The sequence below is a fragment of the Lynx canadensis genome, chromosome D2 (genome assembly GCF_007474595.2).
Source record: "Lynx canadensis isolate LIC74 chromosome D2, mLynCan4.pri.v2, whole genome shotgun sequence".
In the NCBI taxonomy this organism is placed as follows: Eukaryota; Metazoa; Chordata; class Mammalia; order Carnivora; family Felidae; genus Lynx; species Lynx canadensis.
The window spans coordinates 74700474-74720855 of NC_044313.2; the positions used below are offsets into that span (position 1 = coordinate 74700474).

The 20382-nt window shown below is 46.4% G+C and overlaps 1 protein-coding gene across 7 annotated transcripts in view; it reads left to right on the forward strand.

Annotated features, from left to right (window-relative positions):
• EDARADD (EDAR associated death domain) overlaps positions 1-20382 on the forward strand; it is a 102782-nt gene that overhangs the window by 39206 nt on the left and 43194 nt on the right. For all 7 annotated transcript variants that reach the window (XM_030334936.2, XM_030334934.1, XM_030334932.1 and 4 more), the window contains one exon: positions 13348-13406. In XM_030334936.2, the coding sequence (XP_030190796.1) occupies positions 13348-13406 (59 nt within the window). The remainder of the gene's footprint in view (positions 1-13347; positions 13407-20382) is intronic.

The window sequence follows — 20382 nt, forward strand, 5'->3', positions numbered from 1 at the left end:
AGAAACATACTGATAATTTAGCTGACAACTTGTGGATGATGCCAGGCATGAGTTTTCTTATTTAAATCTGTAAGATACTTCATTAGAAATTATCCATTAAATTCCTGTGGTGTTTTTCACATGCCTGAAATGAAGATAGCCAGGACTCTGGGATGCAAGTGACAGAAGTCTAACTCAAGTTAATTTTTAAAAAGGGAGGAGGGACATATTGGCTTGGGGTCTTTGGACGCTCCTGGGTCCAAGCATTTAAATGATGCTCTCGGGCTCAGTCTCTCTGTCTTTCCGTCCCTCTCATGGCTCTGTCTTGGCTCCAGTTTTGGGCAGGCTTTCCCTTCATGATGGGAAAGGTGGTCACCAATGCCTCCAGCTTTACGCAGTGCCCCCTCAAGATGGCAGAGCAAGGTTGGGGGGGGGGGGGTTCCCCTAGCACCTACATAATTCTGGGGATGACTGTCATATGGGTGGTTTGGGTCATGTGGCCATCTGTGAATCGTCTGTTGCCATCAGGAGGATGGAAGAGGGCATTGGTCAGGTATGAGCCTTGAGGTTGGGTGGGGGAGAGTGTAGAGTAAGTTCTACCCAAACCACAGGAAGGAGGGTTCTCTTACTAGACAGAGGGGCAAAGGATGCTTGTCAGGCCCTAAAGCAGAAAACAGACAAACAGAAATCCCCCAGAAACCTATCTTTTGTAATCCACAGGCTAACGTTTTCGGCACAGTACAGACCAGAAAAATGGCTAGGCTCAGCCATTCCCGATTTCTCTTGTGGGGCCGTGCACAAAGCTGTATCTGCTCTGGAGGCCAAGCTGCTGGTTGCCCTACTGGAGCATTTACCTCGTGCTCTGCTGACAACCCAGAGTGGGGGAGGTGGGGGACAATCAGATCTGACCAGCGTCAGAGATGGCAGGGGCCCCCAGCTTCCTGGAGAGGTAGGGCTTCCCGGCACCCGCCAACATGGCTTTTCCTGGCAGTCTTTGTGACGGGGTGATCATAGGGTCACCCAACTGGAGAGTTGGGAGGGAGCTCCCTGCCTGGGCCCACCTGAGGGGAAGTCTAGGGCTCTACCAAAGCTCCCCTCCCCTCCATCCCTTATTCGCCAGACTCTTCTCTTTGCATCCAGAAATTACACTGTTAGAGTTTAATTCCTTTTGCCTCCCGTGCATGTCCTGGGGGTGGCAGTGATGTAGGGAAAAGAGACCGAAAGCCAAGATTGAGTCCAAATCCTGGCTGTGGTAGGGGTGGCATCTGGCAAGCTCACTTCCTCCTTTCCCCTGTTGAATGACTTCTAAGTGTCCCGAATCCTCCAGTGTGTGATTTAACTCTTGAGTTCAGCAAGATGGTGCAAGGTGCAAGCCAGGCAGCCAGGGACAGATGGGAGGCAGCCTTGGGTGGTGCTCCTCAGACTTCAGCACGCACTGAAGAACCATCTGGGAGTGTGGGAAAGGCTCGTTTATAATGCAGATTCTGGGCCCAGCTGCTCTGAAATCACAACATGGTAGGTCTGGGGTCAGGCCCAGGCACCTGTGTGTATTTGCACACCTGAGTGGTTGGGATGCAGACCTCACTTTAAGAGCCTGCCTGGGACACCTGGTGGCTCAGTTGGTTGAGCATCTGACTCTTGATTTCAGCTCAGGTCATGATCCCAGGGATGTGGGATCGAGCCCTGCATGAGGCTCCGCACTGCTTGGGATTCTCTCTCCCTCTCCCCCTCTCTCCCCCTCTCTCCCCCTCTCTCCCCCTCTCTCCCCCTCTCTCCCCCTCTCTCCCCCTCTCTCCCCCTCTCTCCCCCTCTCCCCCCTCTCCCCCCTCTCCCCCTCTCTCCCCCCCTCCTCTCTCTTTCTTTCTCTTTCCCCTGTGCTTGCTCTCTCTCTTAAAAAAAAAAAAAAGGAGCCTAAGACGTTTCAAGGATTTGGTGTATCCACCAGGGAGGCACATAGACAAGAGAACTGAGCTATAGCCAGACCATGGCCTGCTGGGCTCTGAGTGCCCTCAGCAGATGGCTCCACATCTCAGGGTCTCGGTTTCCTGTCTGTAGTGTTGGGAGGACAATGTTTTCATCCCCTCCCATGGTGCTTATGAGAATTCAGTGAAATAGGGGGCGCCTGGGTCGACTTTGGCACAAGTCACAATCTCATGGTTCATGGGTTCGAGGCCCTTGTTGGGCTGTGTGCTGACAGCTGGGAGTCTGGAGCCTGCTTTGGATTCTGTGTCTCCCTCTCTCTCTGCCCCTCCCCCACTCACGCTCTGTCTCTCTCTCTCTCTCTCAAAGATAAATAAACATTTTTTAAAAAAGAAAAAAGAATGCAGTGAAATGAGTCCAGAACAGTGCCTGGCATAGGTGAGCATCAGATGGTGGAGGGAAATCTGGTAAAAAGAAGTGGGAAAAATCAGGGTTGAGGATGCTTTCCCAGCACTGTGGCAAAAGTGGCACTGTTTGAGACAGCCACTGAGCTGCAGTGACTCTGGGATTGCAGTGTCATGGTTAGATCTGTCTAAAGATCTTTTTTTTTTTTTTTCAACGTTTATTTATTTTTGGGACAGAGAGAGACAGAGCATGAACGGGGGAGGGGCAGAGAGAGAGGGAGACACAGAATCGGAAACAGGCTCCAGGCTCTGAGCCATCAGCCCAGAGCCTGACGCGGGGCTCAAACTCCTGGACCGCGAGATCGTGACCTGGCCAAAGTTGGACGCTCAACCGACTGCGCCACCCAGGCGCCCCTAAAGATCTTTTTTAACACCCTTGAACATGACTTCCTGTTTTGGAAAAAAAGACTGGTTGCTTACCAGTCTGATACTACAGTAACTACTACCGGGTTTCTCCTAGAATTTGAGTTTTACAAAATCTTAATTAAAATGGTAATGAGTTTATAAGTAGCATGACTGTGAAAACCACCGTTGTAAGAAATGTGACTAGATTTTTCTTCTATTCTTATTCACAGAGAACAGTATTATCTATTACTCTTTTTATTATTATTATTATTATTATTATTTTAATTTGAGAGAGAGAGAGAGAGAGAGACCGACCATGCAAGTGCGAGTGGGGGAAAGGGGCAGAGGGAGAGAGAGAACCTTAAGCAGGCTCTTAGCACGGAGCCCAGCGGAGGGCTCAATCCCACCACCTGGGATCATGACCTGAGCCAAAATCAAAAGTTAGACAAGTTGGACGCTCAACCACCTGAGCCACCCAAGCGCCTGGAGAATAGTATTATTAAGCACATAATTTCTCATCTCCAAAGAAACACATCATCTTATACTGAATGTCCAGAAGGTTAAAAACTTATTCCAGGGGCACCTGGGTGGCTCAGTCGCTTAAGCATCCGACTTCAGCTCAGGTCATGATCTCCCAGTTTGTGAGTTCGAGCCCTGCATCGGGCTCTGTGCTGTGCTGACAGCTCAGAGCCTGGAGCTTTGGACTCTGTGTCTCCTCTCTCTGCCCCTCCCATGCTGATGCTCTGTCTCTCTCTGTCTCTCAATAATAAATAAATGTTAAATAAATAAATAAAAACTTATTCCAACATTTGTATTCAATAATATCTATGATTTAATAACTGATGGTATTTTTAAAAAAAAAATTTTAATGTTTATTTATTTTTGAGAGAGAAAGAGAGAGAGCCTGAGCGGGGGGAGGGGCAGAGAGAGAGGGAGACACAGGATCCAAAGCAGGCCCCAGGCTCTGAGCTGTCAGCACAGAGCCTGACACGGGGCTAGGACTTGTGAACCATGAGATCATGACCTGAGCCGAAGTCAGACACTTAACCAACTGAGCTACCCAGGTGCCCCTGCCAGTATTTTTTTAAACGTACCAATGAGGCCAATATAATCATTAAACATGTATGGTACTTTTCCCACTATAAATGTTTTTAGGGAAAGAAGACCCATATGAATCAATGTAGAGTCTAATTTATAGATTTCTTTTTAATTAATTAATTTTTAAATATAATTTATTGTCAAATTGGCTTCCATACAACACCCAGTGCTCATCCCAACAAGTGCCCTCCTCAATGCCCATCACCCATTTTCCCCCTGCCCCATACCCTCATCAACCCTCAGTTTGTCCTCTGTATTTAAGAGTCTCTTGTGGTTTGCCTCCCTCCCTCTCTGTTTGTAACTATTATTTCCCCCCCTCTCCTTCCCCTATGGTCTTCTGTTAAGTTTCTCAAGTTCCACATATGAGTGAAAAAACATATCTGTCTTTCCCTGACTGACTTATTTCACTCAGCATAGCACTCTCCAGTTCCATCCACATTGCTGCAAATGGCAGGATTTCATTCTTTCTCATTGCCAAGTAGTATTCCATTGTATATGTAAACCACATCTTCTTTATCCATTCATCAGCTGATGGACATTTAGGCTCTTTCCATAATTTGGCTATTGTTGAAAGCACTGCCAAAAATAGAACTACCCTATGACCCAGCAATAGCACTGCTAGGAATTTACCCAAGGGATACAGGAGTGCTAATTTATAGATTTCAAAGTAAATGTAATCTAATGAAGTCCAGAGTTGGACTCACAATGTTTAAGTAAATTTGAGGGCGTCCTATTTATTTAACAGAGGATTTATCTGTAGTTAGCTTGAATTATTTCCATGTGGTTAAAAAGTCTTCAAAATTTATTTTCTTAGGCAGATTCAGCATGTTTCACAAAACCTTTATTGTACTTCTAGTGTATTCCTACTGTATTCATGGTAACACTATTCCTTTACACGGTCCAAACCAGAGTGGTTCTGAATAATGTGGTTTTACCATAAATCAATTGTGGAAATCTAGTGCGATTTCAGTGATCAGCATGTTTTTGAGATGAAACATATTGTTTAACTTGTGTTCTTATCAGGAACAAATGTGCAACTTCCTCCTCCCCTGATTTTAGAGATTTCAAGGGGTTCATTCTGTCAGGGTTCATGTGTCAGGCCTCTTTTATGAGAGCTTTTCTGGGAGAGCCTGCAGGCCCTAAACTCAGGACTAAGAGTGAGACTTATTTTATTAAAATATTTTTTCATTTCAGTATAGTTGACACATTAGTTTCAGGTACACATCATAGTGCAAGCGTGGGGGGGGTCCCTCAAAAAATTAAAAATGGAGATATCATATGATCCACTAATTCCACTATTGGGTATTTCCCCAGAGAAAATGAAAACATGAATTTGAAAATATCTATGCACTCTTATGTTTATTACAACATTGTTTATAATAGTCAAGATATGGGAGCAACCCATGTGTCCACTGACAGACGAATGGATAAGAAAGATGTTGTGTGTGTGTGTGTGTGTGTGTGTGTGTGTGTGTGTGTGAAGTAGAATATTACACAGCTATTAAAAAGGATGAGAGTCTACAGTTTGTGACATAAGTGGGGCTTATTTTATATCACAGAGTTCCTGATATCTTGTAGAAACTGCTGACTTCCGTGTTCTGAAGGGAATGTGACTCTTCACATCTTGAGAGAAAATGTGTTTAGAAAAAGAATTCTGATTTTTGAACCACTATTCCCAGTGAGGGGAAATTGCACATAAATACATCATAAATCAGTCAAGCTTTTATCATCTTTTTTCTCTAGTATTACTGCTCTTCTCTCTTACTCAAAATATTTCATGGTGAATTTTAAGCTAAAGAGAAGTAAAGCAAACTCATTCTATTGTTACTGAATTTGAGGAATTTGAACAAAAGCGTAGATGATATTTGGGGACCTTTTAGAACAATTTGTTAACTAAATGTAGAAGCAGTGGTTCCACTTGAAAACGTCAGGAAAAAATAAACAGATATGAGAGAATTCACTAAAATCAGAAGTAAAAATGTTTGCCCTAGCAGCACCTGGGTGGCTCAGTCGGTTAAGTTGTCCAACTCTTTTTTTTTTTTTTTCAACGTTTATTTATTTTGGGGACAGAGAGAGACAGAGCATGAATGGGGGAGGGGCAGAGAGAGAGGGAGACACAGAATCGGAAACAGGCTCCAGGCTCCGAGCCATCAGCCCAGAGCCCGACGCGGGGCTCGAACTCCCGGACCGCGAGATCGTGACCTGGCTGAAGTCGGACGCTTAACCGACTGCACCACCCAGGCGCCCCAAAGTTGTCCAACTCTTGATTTCGGCCCAGGTCGTGATCTGGGGTTTGTGAGCTCGAGCCCAGGGTCTGGTTCTACACTGACAGGGCAGAGCCTGCTTGGGATTCTCTCTCTCTCTCCCTCTCTCTCTGCCCCTCCCTGCCCTCTCTCCCGATGTGCTCTCTCTCAAATAAGCGTTAAAAAAAAAAAAAAGTTTGCCTTAAAACTAGCAAGCCAATACGCTGTATTTTATATGATTTCTCTCCTCATTAGATTGACAGCATTTTGCTGATAAGCTTCCTTGTTCTAACAGGAAACTAAACACCCCGACTGCCTGCATGAGTTTCTGTGTGCTGGTCCTGCTTAATCCATAAATTCATTCCCTCCCACTCAACCTGGACTGGGACTCTCTTGGGAACCTCCTGTTACAACACATGCCCAAATCAACCCCTCTCCCCCAGCGTATGATTTGAATGCAAAGGTGACCACCCTGCAAATTTTATCTTTCTGTTGTGGAGGGCAGAGAGGAGAGAGATAATGACCACGAGAATGTCTGGGGTGCACCACTTCACAACAGTAACTACTTAAGTTCAAGGTGTCATCCTGCTGGGGGAGCAACCATGTTTTTGCACAAACGCTGAGTTGGCAGTTATGACACTAGCCATTCTGAGGATCCATGTGACTGAAATCACGTTTCCATGACTTTCGGCCGGAGTGTGCGTGAGAATTCTGTGGGGCGCCTGTGGAATGTCAGACCCTTGGGGCCCCTGAGATTCCAGTTAAGGAAGTCTGGTGTGGAGCCCAGGAATCTGCATTGTTAATAAGCCCCAGAGGTACTTCGTTCAGATGCCAGAATGCTGGGGACTGTACTCAGGAACTCAAGCCAAGGCAAGATCTCTACTGCTCTCCTTTTGAAAGACACCATCTAGAATCTTAGTAAAAAACCATGCTTTTAGTTTAAATTTCTCAGAGAGGGGCCTCTGGGTAGCTCAGTCAGTTGAGCGTCCAGCTTCAGCTCAGGTCACGATCTCATGGTTCCTTGAGTTTGCGCCCGGTGTGGGGATCCCTGCTGTCAGTGCAGAGCCGGGAGCCTGCTTCAGATCCCGTCTCCCTCTTTCTCTCTGCCCCTCCCCCATTCATGCTGTCTCTCTCAAAAATGAAGAAACATTTATTTTTAAAAATCTAGAAGTACGGGCGCCTGGGTGGCTCAGTCGGTTAAGCGGCCGACTTCAGCTCAGGTCATGATCTCGCGGCCCGTGGGTTCGAGCCCCGCGTCGGGCTCTGTGCTGACAGCTCAGAGCCTGGAGCCTGTTTCAGATTCTGTGTCTCCCTCTTTCTCTGACCCTCCCCTGTGCATGCTCTCTCTCTGTCTCAGAAATAAATAAATGTTAAAAAAAAAAATTTAAAAAAAAATCTGTAAGTAAATAAATAAATAAATAAATTTCTCAGATAATTCTGTTAATGGGAAAGATTGTCCTTTAGCGGGAATTGTACAGGAGCAGTGAACGTAGTAGCACCTTGTTTGAACAAACCCAACAGCCCGGCGCTCAACAGGTGAATGAATGTTAATGTGGAAAAGAGATGACTCAATCAATCCCTCATTCAGTCTTAGCTGTTGGACCCTGATAACTGATTCTTTACTTAAAGCTTTACACCTCTCAAAATCGACATAAACCTTTCCTTCATAACGTTCTGTATTTCTGTCAACTTTCAAGTTTAGCGTGCAGGAAGGAATTCCGCACAGATTAAAATCCGATGGACCGGAATCAGTTTGTCACACACCTGTGCCATCATCACCACCCTCGGGGAGCTGTGAAGCCAACACCTGTGTCAGACAACCCTAAGCATGGAGGTTCCTTTCCAAAGTGAATTCTTTGAAAGGTGTTAACACGCTTCACACGCATGTCAGGTGCCTTTGACGTGCGCTGGCCGTGGCCACTTAGACAAGAGAGCTGCCATAGCTTTGGCTTTTAGGAGGGTGACCTATCAAGACAAGTAAAATCCCACTCTGCTAATCTGAAAGGCTTGGTAAAATGTCAGACAGATCAATGAGCACAGAGGAATTTGTTGTGATGTGAAGCAGAGGGAAATGTGTCCGGAGTGCCTCCTACTCACCCCCTGGGGAAGGGGGGGCATCCTGCCCTAGGGTTATGGGGATGGCCACGCCTGCCTGACACCGGACAGATGAGATTGACATGAGTCACTTGTACTTACAGCTTGCGGGAGGGGGACACCGCAAGCCACGCAGGGTCACATCCCACGGGGCTGCCCTTGGGAACAGAGTGAGCCACGGGGGGCTGTAGGTGGTAAGGGTGGTAGTAGCGAGAGGAGGTAGCGTCCCTGGTTCCCCAGGGAGGATGTGATCGGCTCATCTGAGTAATTCAGCGGGCTGGCGGGGAACTGAAACTCCGTACTCGGGGGTAAGTAGGAACCGTGCCTGGTGCTCGGCTCAGGGGCCGATCACGGGGCAGCGTGCGGAAAGCTTTGCACCTCGGCCATTCGAGGCCCTCCTGATTTTTACCAGATGTCAAGGCAGTGCTAGTATTGAGCCTTCGTCTTGGATCTTATACCACAATTGACTCCATGATAACCTTGACTTCAATTTAAATCTTAGTGATGATTGGGACTTAGATCTAAGGGTAGGGAAGGGCCTCCCTAAAAAGCACACCAGACACTAGACCAGGAGAGGGTGGGCCATGTGGTATGGCACTGGTATAGTGAGGGCATGAATTTAGATAACCAATGCCGGGGCGCCTGGGTGGCACAGTCGGTTAAGCGTCCGACTTCGGCTCAGGTCACGATCTCGCGATTCGTGGGTTCAAGCTCCGTGTCAGGCTCTGTGCTGACAGCTCGGAGCCTGGAGCTGCTTCGGATTCTGTGTCTCCCTCCTTCTCTGTCCCTTCCCCACTTGGTCTCTGTCTCTCTCTCAAAAATAAATGAATATTTAAAAAAAAATTTTTTTTTAGATAACCAATGCCTGTGGCAATAGTGACCCAAGGCAAGAGCTCTATTTGTTCTATAAAATAGGAATTCTGTGAGGGGCTCATCCTCCCTTTCGATTTAACCTGTTGCCTAGAGAGTAGATGGAAATTCGGTTGAGTGGCTTCTTTTAGAGCCGGGCATTGTGTTCTGAGAAGTGAAATGAATGTCTTGGTCACTAGCAGTAACGTCTGGAACTCCAAAGGGGATAGAGAATATTCTAGTGAGGCCTTACATTGTGGCCTTACTATGTGCAGAGATATCTGTTACCTTGATTTACATTCTCTTCATAGGTGAGGCAAGAGATTCCCAGACTTCTGTCCCAGAGTGGGCAAGTCTTGGGCAGTGGTCCAAGAGTTTGTATTTTAAAAAAAAAGTGCCGATGGGGCCACTTGTTGGCCAGGACATCCAGCACTAAGATGACCACCTGAAGTTTGTCAGTCTTTTATCAGGGACGTATTGACTGAGGGCTAGAAAGCATAACTATCCATGAACTCCATCATGTATGATGGTGGTGATATCACCTGTAAAATCTACAAATTCCCACTGTTGTTCGCTCAGTTGATCTGAAGGGGCTCCCCAGGTAACCAGGAATGTCAGAAGGGTGACTTCTTCCAGCACCATGGCATCTGGCAAGAGCCTGAGGATAGTGGAGACCATGCCCTCCTATAGGTGGAACATGCCAGAAGGCCCACATTTGTCTCCACTCAGTAGCAGTAAAGTCTCAGTAGCCATGTCGAGCTTGTACGGAGCTGCTTCTGTGACTCAAGGCATAATAGGCAGCAGGGTATGAAGGCTCACAGGTGCAGGGTCAGCGAGAGCCTCTGTTTCCAGAAGAGCCCAGTGTGCAGCCAGCAGTCGCTGCCCTAGTGGTGTATGGAGAGAAGGGTCTAGCAGGGCAGTTTCATGCATCAGAAGCACGTAGACAGCATATGGCGGTCATGGGTGGTCCAGAGACTTCAGGAAGAATATGAGGAGGTTGTTTAAACCCTTATGGTGAAGGGGTCTCAGAGAATGCGTGTTGTAGGCTTTTGTTAGAGGGAGCCAGATTTACAGTGAAGCACTTTACAAGTAAGTGTGTCAGTGAGAACAAATAAACTATGGAAATGAGGAATACATTGCCTCCAGAACTCCCCCCAAACTAGAAGATGTTGGACTTGTATTAATTTGTAGTAAGTACTGAGAGGGTCCATAACTCTTTGTTTTTTATTTTTTATTTTATTTCAGAGAGAGAGAGAGAACGAGCAGGGGATGGGCGGGGTGGTGAGAGGGAAAGAATGAGTGTCCCAAGCAGGCTCCACACTCAGCACAGATCCTGACGAAGGGCTAGATCCTGTGACCCTGGGACCATGACCTGAGCCAAAATCAAGAGTCAGAGGTTCAACCAGCTGAGCCACCCAGGTGTCCCTTAATGTTTTTTTTTTTTTTCATAACACTTAAAAAAGTTTTTCTTTAGCATTTATTTATTTTTGAGAGACAGAGACAGAGCATGAATGAGGTAGGAGCAGAGAGAGAGGGAGACACAGAGTCTGTAGCAGCTCCAGGCTCTGAGCTGTCTGCACAGAGCCGGACATAGGGCTCGAGCTCATGAACCGTGAGATCATGACATGAGCTGAAGTCAGACGCTCAACAGACTGAGCCACCCAGGCGCCCCTGTTTTTTTAACTCTTTATTGACCATGTCAGAGATGGAGCAGCCCTTAACTTACCAACAGATTCTCAGGAATTTAACCAAGGTGGTAGGGCCGCACGCTGTGTGGGGGTCAGTGTCCTGTTCCCTTTCTGTGAGCTCTTTTATGGGTGTTGTATGGCTTGGATGAATGTCAAATGGATATCCTTGGAGGAGGATGTCATCCATGTTGGCATACCCACGATCCTGGAGAAGGTTGGGTGCAGTTAAGATCTTGCCTGCAAAGACCGTGTGCTAGGGCAACGCTGTTAGGTCCCCCACACGGAGCCCGGTCACCATGTACGACTGCCTTTGGCGATGAAGGCACATGGCACCTGAGAGGTTGCTCAAATAGACACTGAGCAGAACATATTAGCCCAATTGGTAATAGCCACATATTTATTAGTGGCTGATGGGATGGAGTCAGTAATTTAAAAAATACTGGGCATTGGGTCTGGTGCCTTAATGGATGGGGCCACCACATTAAGGCCGCAGTAATGTCCTGTGAGACACTGTTCATTGCCTTTCGGGTTTAAGAACAGGCCAAATTCAGCTGTTAATTGGAGAGGCAGCAGTTAATCCACCCTTCACTCAAATCAGGTCTTACATAGTAAGTTTTGATCTTTGAAGGTCCTGTTTAATTTACATTGGGCCATATTAGGTGCTTGCACTGAGAGGTCTGTAGGGTCCCATTTCGTTCAAATCAACTTCTAACTGTAAAGATTTAATTTAATAGTAATTTGTTGAGTCAGAGCCACCATGCCCACATGGGATAATCTAAGGCAATGGGTGCTGTGACCATGGGAAAATGAGGCAAAACAATAGTTCTTTTGGTTAGGATGAGTCATGCCTATTTGTCTCCTGTTTCACGTTCCAGAACTCTCTAGGGTTACGTGGGGACCTCGTGTTTACATTTAGTGGCATCTCCAGGTGTAACTGTAATTGGAGCCCCGGGACTGATTAAGTCCCTGAGGGTTTGCCGGTTGGTGCATTTCAGCAGGTATTAAAGCTGATTCAGAACCGACGTTGTCAGGCACAGGGGTATCCAGCACTCGTTTACTGGTTGGCTATGTAAATTATTTCAGTAAATGTTGGATTTCCCATTGGGTCAAACTGTGGACCTCTGCTTGCAGTCCTTTTTTTCCTTTCATCTCCTCCCCGGTGTCCAGTTTCTTTCCATTTTCTGTCCAGTTTCTTTCTTTCATTTCCCGTCCCCTTTTCTTTTTGCGTCACTGGATAAACTCTGGGTGCAGGTAGGTGGGGGAATCCTCCACCCCGCTCGTATTTCTGCATTTCCGCCTCCACAGAGCCTCAAATCAGTACCACGGGGTTGGGGCCTTCCCTGGGCAGCGGTTGCTTTCATATGTTTCAGGACCCCGGGCTTGCGTCAGGGTCGAACTAACCCCGTGCCGTGCCCCGGGGGTACCACGGGTTTCCCCGATAACTCCGAGGATCAGGATGTTCCTTGCAGCCAGGCAGAGGTGGCCGAGCAGCCCAGCAGGCAATGGGCTGGAACTGAGCTCTGCTATGGCCCTGCCTTTTCTTTGTTTTTTGGGGCTTTCTCCCAGATTCCCTGGGAGTATTTCTACTTCTACCTGTATAGAGGGTCAGCACTCACTTTCTGTCTCCGATCGTTCATGGTGCAGACTTTCTGAGTGTTGACGGGGAGAGGCTTGGGAGGCTGACGGCCCACCTCGTAGGGAGCCATCTCTTCCTCCAGGGAATGCCAGTCAATCTGCTTGGGGTTGGGTGGGTCCACCTCCAGGAAGGTCGTATTGCTTATGGGTCTGGTATGGACCAGCGGGCCCATGACTGCAGGATCGGTCCTTTGGCTCCTGTAAGCGGCTGCGCGGGGCCCAGGCGCACTGGCTTATGGATGGGATGCTCAGAGCTGACCCACCAGACATCAGTCGAACCCAACAGCACATCACGCTGGGGCATAGTCAATAACAGTTTTCACCTTGGGGACGGGGACATTTTAGGTGGGAGGAGAGGACAAACACTGAACAAAGACGACACACAGTGCTGCATAGGCCAGAGTGCAAGTCGGCCAGCCCCAGGCAGCCTCAACTGTGGCGGGGAAGTTAGTTACATCTGACAAAGTGTCTTCCATGGCGGTTGGGCCATGCAATTCACGAGGCCAGCCGCTTTGATCCCCTCCTATTCACCCCAGCAGTGCGGGAGGGATCCTGCCCAGGGGTTACACGCCTGACACTGGACACATGAGGTTGACGTGAGTCACTTGTGCTCACAGCCTGGGAGAGGGGGACACCTCAAGCCCCGCAGGGTCACATCCCACGAGGCTGCCCACGGGAACAGAGGGCACCAGCCACCAGCAGCTGTAGGTGGTAAGGGTAGTAGTAGCAAGAGGAGGTAGCGTCCCTGGTTCGCCAGGGACGGCTCGTCTGAGTAATTCAGTGGGCTGGCGGGGAACTGAAACTCAGTACTCGGGTAAGTGGGAACCGTGCCTGGTGCCCTCACCTGGTTCCCTCGCAGGCAACGGCGGGGAGCCTGGGGCCTTATGCCTAGAAGCAGAGAGGGCAGGAGAACCGAGGTCCTCCCGATTTTACCAGATGTCAAAGCAGCACATAGCACTGAGTCCCAATCGCAGGCCTCACACGGCAGAGCGTGCCCTTTCTTTATCAAGCTTTGTCTCTTTTCCCCCCCAGCTGAGGAATGTGATCCAATTACTTTGAACGGCCCAACAAATTCTGATGCGCCACATGAGGTAAGAATCATTTTGGTTCTATTTTCACCCGTAGGTACCTGCTAATCCAACTGGAAGGTCTTAGAGATTCTCTCCCAGAGCTTTGAAAATAAGGAAGAGGATTTCTAGGTAATAAAATAAGTCTGGAAATGATCTTGAAGCATCCCAGTTGTATGGGATATTGACAAAACGTCTGTTGCTTTCAGTAACTATGGTACCTTTAATCCGTCCTTTGAAATGAATATGTATCTATATGCTAAACACAGACCATCAATGTTTATTAAGCCGCAACAAAACTGGATAGTCCTATGCCATTTTTGTAATGCTTTTATAAAACTTTTCTCAGATATGAGAAGTCAAACTTCACATCATTTTTATTGTCTTTTTCCAAAAAGCAAATCCATGTGTTGTTTTCTGATTGTAAAAGAATGTTCTTTTAGACTCCAGATAGGACAAAAATGTACCCCCAAAATTGAGAATTGCCTGTCATTCCATTGTTCACCTTTTGAGGTACCTCCTTCCAGAAGCTTCCTTGGGTCACCGTGTGTTTCAGTCACTTCTGGTACTGTCCAGTCCATTTCTTTCCACTCGCTCGGAGCTTATTAGCCAAATTGCATAATGCTTCACATCTGCTGAACTATATTTAGAGTGTCAAATGTCTCAAAAAGCCTGTCTTGCCTCACGATGGACTGGTTCGGTCCTGCCCGTTCCATAACACCAAGTTAATTTTTAGCAAGACAAATTGGAGGTGTTGTTTAGGCTTGCTTGTCAAACATCAGTCTGTCATAACTTATTAATAGTGATACTCCTGGAGAGTCAAATCACTTTTGCAATAAAGCAAAGTTACACAGTAGTTGATAAAACAGTCAATTTTAATTGTATACATCTCTCTTGAAAGTTGTCAGTGATGCTGCTTTTAACTCTGGTTTGGGGCTTTTCAGTCACCCACTGTGAATATCATATACTTATTTATTTTTTTGTAATTTTTAAATGTTTATTTTTGAAGGAGGGAAAGAGACAGAGTGTGAGCAGGGGAGGGGCAGAGAGAGAGGGAGACACAAAATCAAAGCAGGCTCCAGGCTCTGAGCTGTCAGCACAGAGGCCTATGCCAGACTCGAACTGATGAACTGTGAGATCACGACCTAAGCTGAAGTCGGACACTTAACCGACTGAGCCACCCAGGCGCCCCTCACTTTCTTTTTAATTAATCCTCAGCAGTTTCCTTGGAATTATAATCTAAGGATTGATTTTGGCACTGACTGCCTTTAAACAACTTTAGTAAACCCAAACTATGAAATTTTCTTTTCTTGCACTCCTTAATTTGTTTGGCAAAGTTTTGCTCCTCACACGTTTTGTAACATGATACAGACTCCCATGAAGATACAAGAATGTTGTTTGTTTAGCTTGATTTTAGGGATTTTCCAAAACCAGTTAAGATTAGGTACCGAATATACCTTAGGACGCTGTTCAATAATTTTTTTTTTTTAATTTTAGTGTCATAGATCTGGCTGTTTGAAGTAAAGACAATACTAAAAGATGAAAAAATAAAAATTAAAAAAATTTTAAAAAAGATGAAAAATAGATTTATCAACAAATAAAACGGGAAGAAACCTATTTGAGGTTTTTTTTTTCAGTTCCGTTTTAAAAGAGAATGTCTTCTATTCCTGTGAAAAGTAGGACACTACCTTGCTGCTTCAGTTAGTTATTTCTTTGCGTAATCTATAGGATTTGTTCTAACTGCTAGATATCCAGAAGGATTCTTTGAAACCAACTTGGCAGACAGAACAAAGGAAACTCACTAGGGGAGAAACATTTAAAAAAAAACAAACAAAAACCCCCACAGTCCATTTTCTAGAGCTCAGACTTTAAATTTTTTTTAATGTTTATTCATTTTTTGAGAGAGACAGAGAGAGACAGAGCATGAGCGGGGGAGGGGCAGAGAGAGAGGGAGACACAGAATCCGAAGCAGGCTCCAGGCTCTGAGCTGTCAGCACAGAGCCCGACGCGGGGCTCGAACTCACAGACTGCAAGATCATGACCTGAGCCGTAGTGGGACGCTCAACCGACTGAGCCATCCAGGTACCCCTCTAGAGCTCAGACGTTAAAGACAAGCTGAAAATGTGCTCTTTAGAATATTTAACACTTGATATGTTCGTGATTTTTATCATTTTAAGACTAAAACTCACTCTAGCAAGAGTGCCTCCTTTGAATGATGCAGAGGGAAAACGCTGTAGTGTCCTGGTACGCAAGATCAAACTCTGACATCTCAGACAAAGTTTCGTAATAAAGAATCCTTTATTTTAGGAACTTAAAATCAATACCCTATCTACTAGATCCCGTCCTACTACTTCAGTTTATCAAAAGTTGCATTTGCTGAGCACACACTTGGAGCCCAGATCTGGACTGGGTGTTCTTGGGTGTAAGAAAAAGTGGGAGGGGAACGGACAAGGGAAGACCACAGCAGGGCTTACGGACTTGCTGGAGAAGCAGCGTGCACACAACATTAGATTCTGGGTGTGGGGATGCTTCGCAGGGGTTAAAATTTTCCATGGAACGAGGGGCACATGGGTGGCTCAGTCAGTTGAGCGGCTGACTTCGGCTCAGGTCATGATCTCATGGCTCAAAGGCTCGTGAGTTCGAGCCCCGTGTTGGGCTCTTTGCTGACAGCTTAGAGCCTGGAGCCTGCTTCCCATTCTGTGTCTCCCTCTCTCTGCCCCTCCTCTGCTCACGTTCTTTCTGTCTCTCTCTCTCAAAAAATAAATAAATGTAAAAAAAATTTTTTTTAATATCCATGGAACTTTATGTTCAAGAAAACATTCCCCAGAACCTTTATGAAACAATAAAGTTTCAACTACTTTAACTACCTGCACAAACATATAGCAAATGATAGTTAAAGCAAAATTTGTTCCAGTTTATAACCAACGATATCCATGCCAAGAGGAGCCTGAAGTAATAATAAAAATAATAAATATCAGGATGCTAACTTGGAGTTCGAGGTTATGGAAAGAATGACATTTTCCTCTATGTTATTTGGTTTTACCAAACTAAAGAGTTTATTTTTCTTTCTTTCTTTCTTCCTATTTCTTTCTTTCTTTCTTTCTTTTTCTTTCTTTTTTCTTTAAGTTTTAGAAACCATGTGAAAGTACTCGTTTATTTAGCTGTGATGAAAGTATCATGCTAACATGCAATGTTAATAATAAAGGAAATTGAATATAGGGCATATAGGGCCTGTCTTTACCATCTTCTCAAGTTATATGTAATTCCAAAACTATTCTAAAATAAAAATGTATTTTAAAAACCACACTAAGTAAAATTTAGAATGTAGAAAAATGAAAAAACTCATTCACAATTCCACTGCTCTGATATAACCATTGTTTGACATTTGGATGTATTCCCTTGTACATTTTTTTATATGAATAATTGTCAAAACTGTCAGTGAGATTTGCTTTTCTTATGTAATGTATCTCACAAACATTTTTTAAGTTTATTCATTTATTTTGAGAGAGAGGGGTGGCGGGGAGGGAGAGAGAATGCCAAGCAGGCTCCACACTGTCTGCCTGATGCGGGGCTCGAACTCACGAACCGTGAGATCATGACCTGAGCCGAAGTTGGACACTCAACCAACTGAACCACCCAGGCGCCCCCATTTCACAAACATTTTATCCAGTTTGCTACATGGCTTTGCCATCAGTTTGAATGGGTCCATGGTATGACCATCTCTAACACAGAAGTAGATTCTAGGATGTGTGTCTAGGATGTGTGCCCCCTGAGGGCAGGGCAAGGGCCTCCCCCTGCTATGAGGAATGGTATATGTCAGTGCTCTGACAAAAGAGCCCCTGACGAACACTTTGTCTGGAGCTGAAGTATTAGGAGATCCTAGGTGATAAGACTGAGGGTTATGTTGGAGCCAGGGCCCCAGAGCCTTGAATGCCAGACACAGGTTGATAGAAATTACTGGGGGTTGTAAGTCGTGGCCATATGACCATACGGGACCCCAGGGGGACTGGAGAGAAGATGGGGGTAAATTTTAAGCCTGTGACTGGGAGATGTTTCTACCAAGAATGTAAATAGAGAATTCGGATAGAAGTTAAGATTCATGTGTTGCTGGGATTAAGTTCCGCTTGTGGGTTGGGGAAAAAGGAGATAAACGTTTGTAGAGTGAGGGGTATGTGAGATTTGTGGCAATGCCTGGTAAGTGCTAGAAAACGCAGCACTAGGTACTGATTTAGGACTCGTGCATCAGGACATTACAGTTGAAGCCTCAGGAGCGGACGAGACTGCCGAGGAGAGAGTCCTTGTAGAAAAGCAAAGAGAGGAGCCAAGGGTGGAAGTTGTGGAACACCTCACTTTAGAGGCCAGCGGAAGAAAAGAGCTCAGAAGCAGAAACCGGTCATCGGGACAAAAACGTGATTGCCAGTCTTAAAGAGTGAGCAGGTGACAAGAAAGTTCATGCAGTCCTGTCAAATTCCTTAAGGTGGCAAGTAAAAATAGTAAATTCTTGTTGGAGAGTGTTAGAAAATATGGGGAAAAAAGGCTTCTTTTTTCTCAAGATGGGAAACCTCAGATTTTAAAGGATAAGGTATTATCGAGGAGCAGAGAGATTAAAACCAGGAGGAGGAGAAGTGTAATAATTAGTGGGATTTGTTTTCCCTGTGGAAGGTAGAGAGGATTAACGTTCTTAGCAAATACTTATTGATAATACGGTTGAAAATGTTCTGTGGGGAACATGCAACACATTGATTTCCCTCAAGGAATGTGTTATCTGGTAGGGAAGATAAGGTATAGGCACACAGGTGTTCGATAAATAGAGGCACGGATAGATGAGTTAACATTTTAAAAGTAAGAACCTCGGCTCTTTCATAGGCCAAAAAGGCGAGATAGGTAAAGATACAGACATTCTTTTTAATGTTTGTTGTTGTTGTTGTTTTAGAGAGTTAGCGAAAGCGGGGGAGAGGGGCAGAGGGGAAGAGAGACAGAATATTTTTTTAAAAAAATATTTATTTTGAGAGAGAGAGAGCATGTGCGCTTGATCAGGGGAGAGGGGCAGAGGGAGAGAGAGAATCCCAAGCAGGCTCCATGCTCAGCACAGAACACGATGAGGGGCATGATCCTACCACCCTGGGATCATGACCTGAGCTGAAATCAAGAGTCCAAAGCTCAACCGACTGAGTCAACCAGATGCCCCACAAACATTCTTTTTATACATAAAGACTCTAGAAGCTGAGATAGCTGATGCCAGATTTGAGTTGGGTCTTGAATGGCAACACTTGAATGGAGCAGGAAGGAAGGAAATCTAGCAAAGAGATTACGGGGTTAAAGGGTTTATTCTGTCCATACAGCAGGGAGGCCACAGGCCATCATGAACAAGGCAGTAGCATGGTGGTGTTTGATAAATAAGAAATGGATTGCAAGAGGTTAGATGATGCCACATCCATCCACCCACTTAGCCAGCCATCCATCCATCCATCCAGCCAGCCAGCCAGCCAGCCAGCCAGCCATCCATCCACCCATCCACTCATCCATCCATCCACCCATCCATCCACCCACCCATCCATCCATCCATCCACCCACCCACCCACCCACCCACCCACCCACCCACCCATCCATCCACCCACCCACCCACCCACCCACCCACCCATCCACCCATCCACCCACCCATCCATCCATCCACCCACCCACCCATCCATCCACCCACCCACCCACCCACCCATCCATCCACCCACCCACCCACCCACCCATCCATCCACCTACCCACCCACCCATCCATCCATCCATCCATCCACCCACCCACCCACCCACCCATCCATCCATCCATCCATCCATCCATCCTTCAAGTATTTGATACCACTACTCTCTTAGGTGTGGGGATACAATGGTGACTGCTTAGAGCTACACTCAGAATTAGCATTTGAAATCTCTGGCCTGGAAAGCTGAGTAGGAATGTTTATGGATGCTCCCAGAACAGAGGCTCCATAGGCAGGTAAACTGAGAAACTCTCCCTTGGATTCTTGGACAATCTCAGCACATATCTGTAAGGGAAAAGAGAGAGGAGATGGCTGAGTTCATTTGACAGGGAGGCAGACTTGTCTGAACAGAGAAAGCCTTGTTTCCCGCACCTCCTCAGCATGCCTGTTACCCCTGCATCCAGCGTTTCCTCTCAGCTCCTCTCTGGGAAGTGCTGCTCCGGGCCAAGTCCTGGAGCGCCAGGGTGGGAGCACGGTCTCCGTCTCCCAGACAGGGGAGCTTCCTGAAAGAGTCTCCCTGTAGAGTGATGGCATAAGAACAGAGCTTTAGCCAAGTCATCCTAGCGGTGGCTGGTCCAGGGAATGGCTAGGAGCAAACACCAAGGTTCTTTGGCTCACCCGGGAATGCGATCCCAAGGGCTTAGGTACAGGACGTGGAAGGGGGAATGAAGAGGGGAGGGTAGCATTCCGAACATCCGTGTTGATGTCTAGGGCTGCTGTTGCAAAGTACCACAGCGGGGGTGGCTTCAGTAACAGAAATGCATGGTGTCCCAGCTCTGGAGCCCGTAAGTCTGAGATCAAGGTGTGGGCAGGGCCCGTTCCTTTTGAGGGCGCCGGGGGCAGGCTCCGTCCTAGCCTCTGTCCTTGCTTGTTGATGGCTGTCTTTTCCCTGTGTCTTCACCTCGTGTTTCCTCTGTCTCTGTGCACAAATGCCCCCTCTTTGTAAGGATACCGGTTGATCTTTTTTAAGCTCTTAAAAATGTCATCAAGCACATCATAAATGCTTTACGGGTGTGCGATTCATAAGTCAGACTGACCAGGAACAAATAGGACAATGAAGTCTGTTATTACTGGCAATAGTGCTTTGGAGAGAAATGAAGCAGGAGAAGGGGGGAGGGAGCCCCACACGGTAGGAGTTGCCATTTGTAATAGGAAAGTAGACACAAGCTTGCTGTGTTAAGGGTACCAGAGCAAATGACGTATCTTTGGAACATGTTCTAAAAAAAACCAGTCAAGGCAGAAGGTGGGGAGAG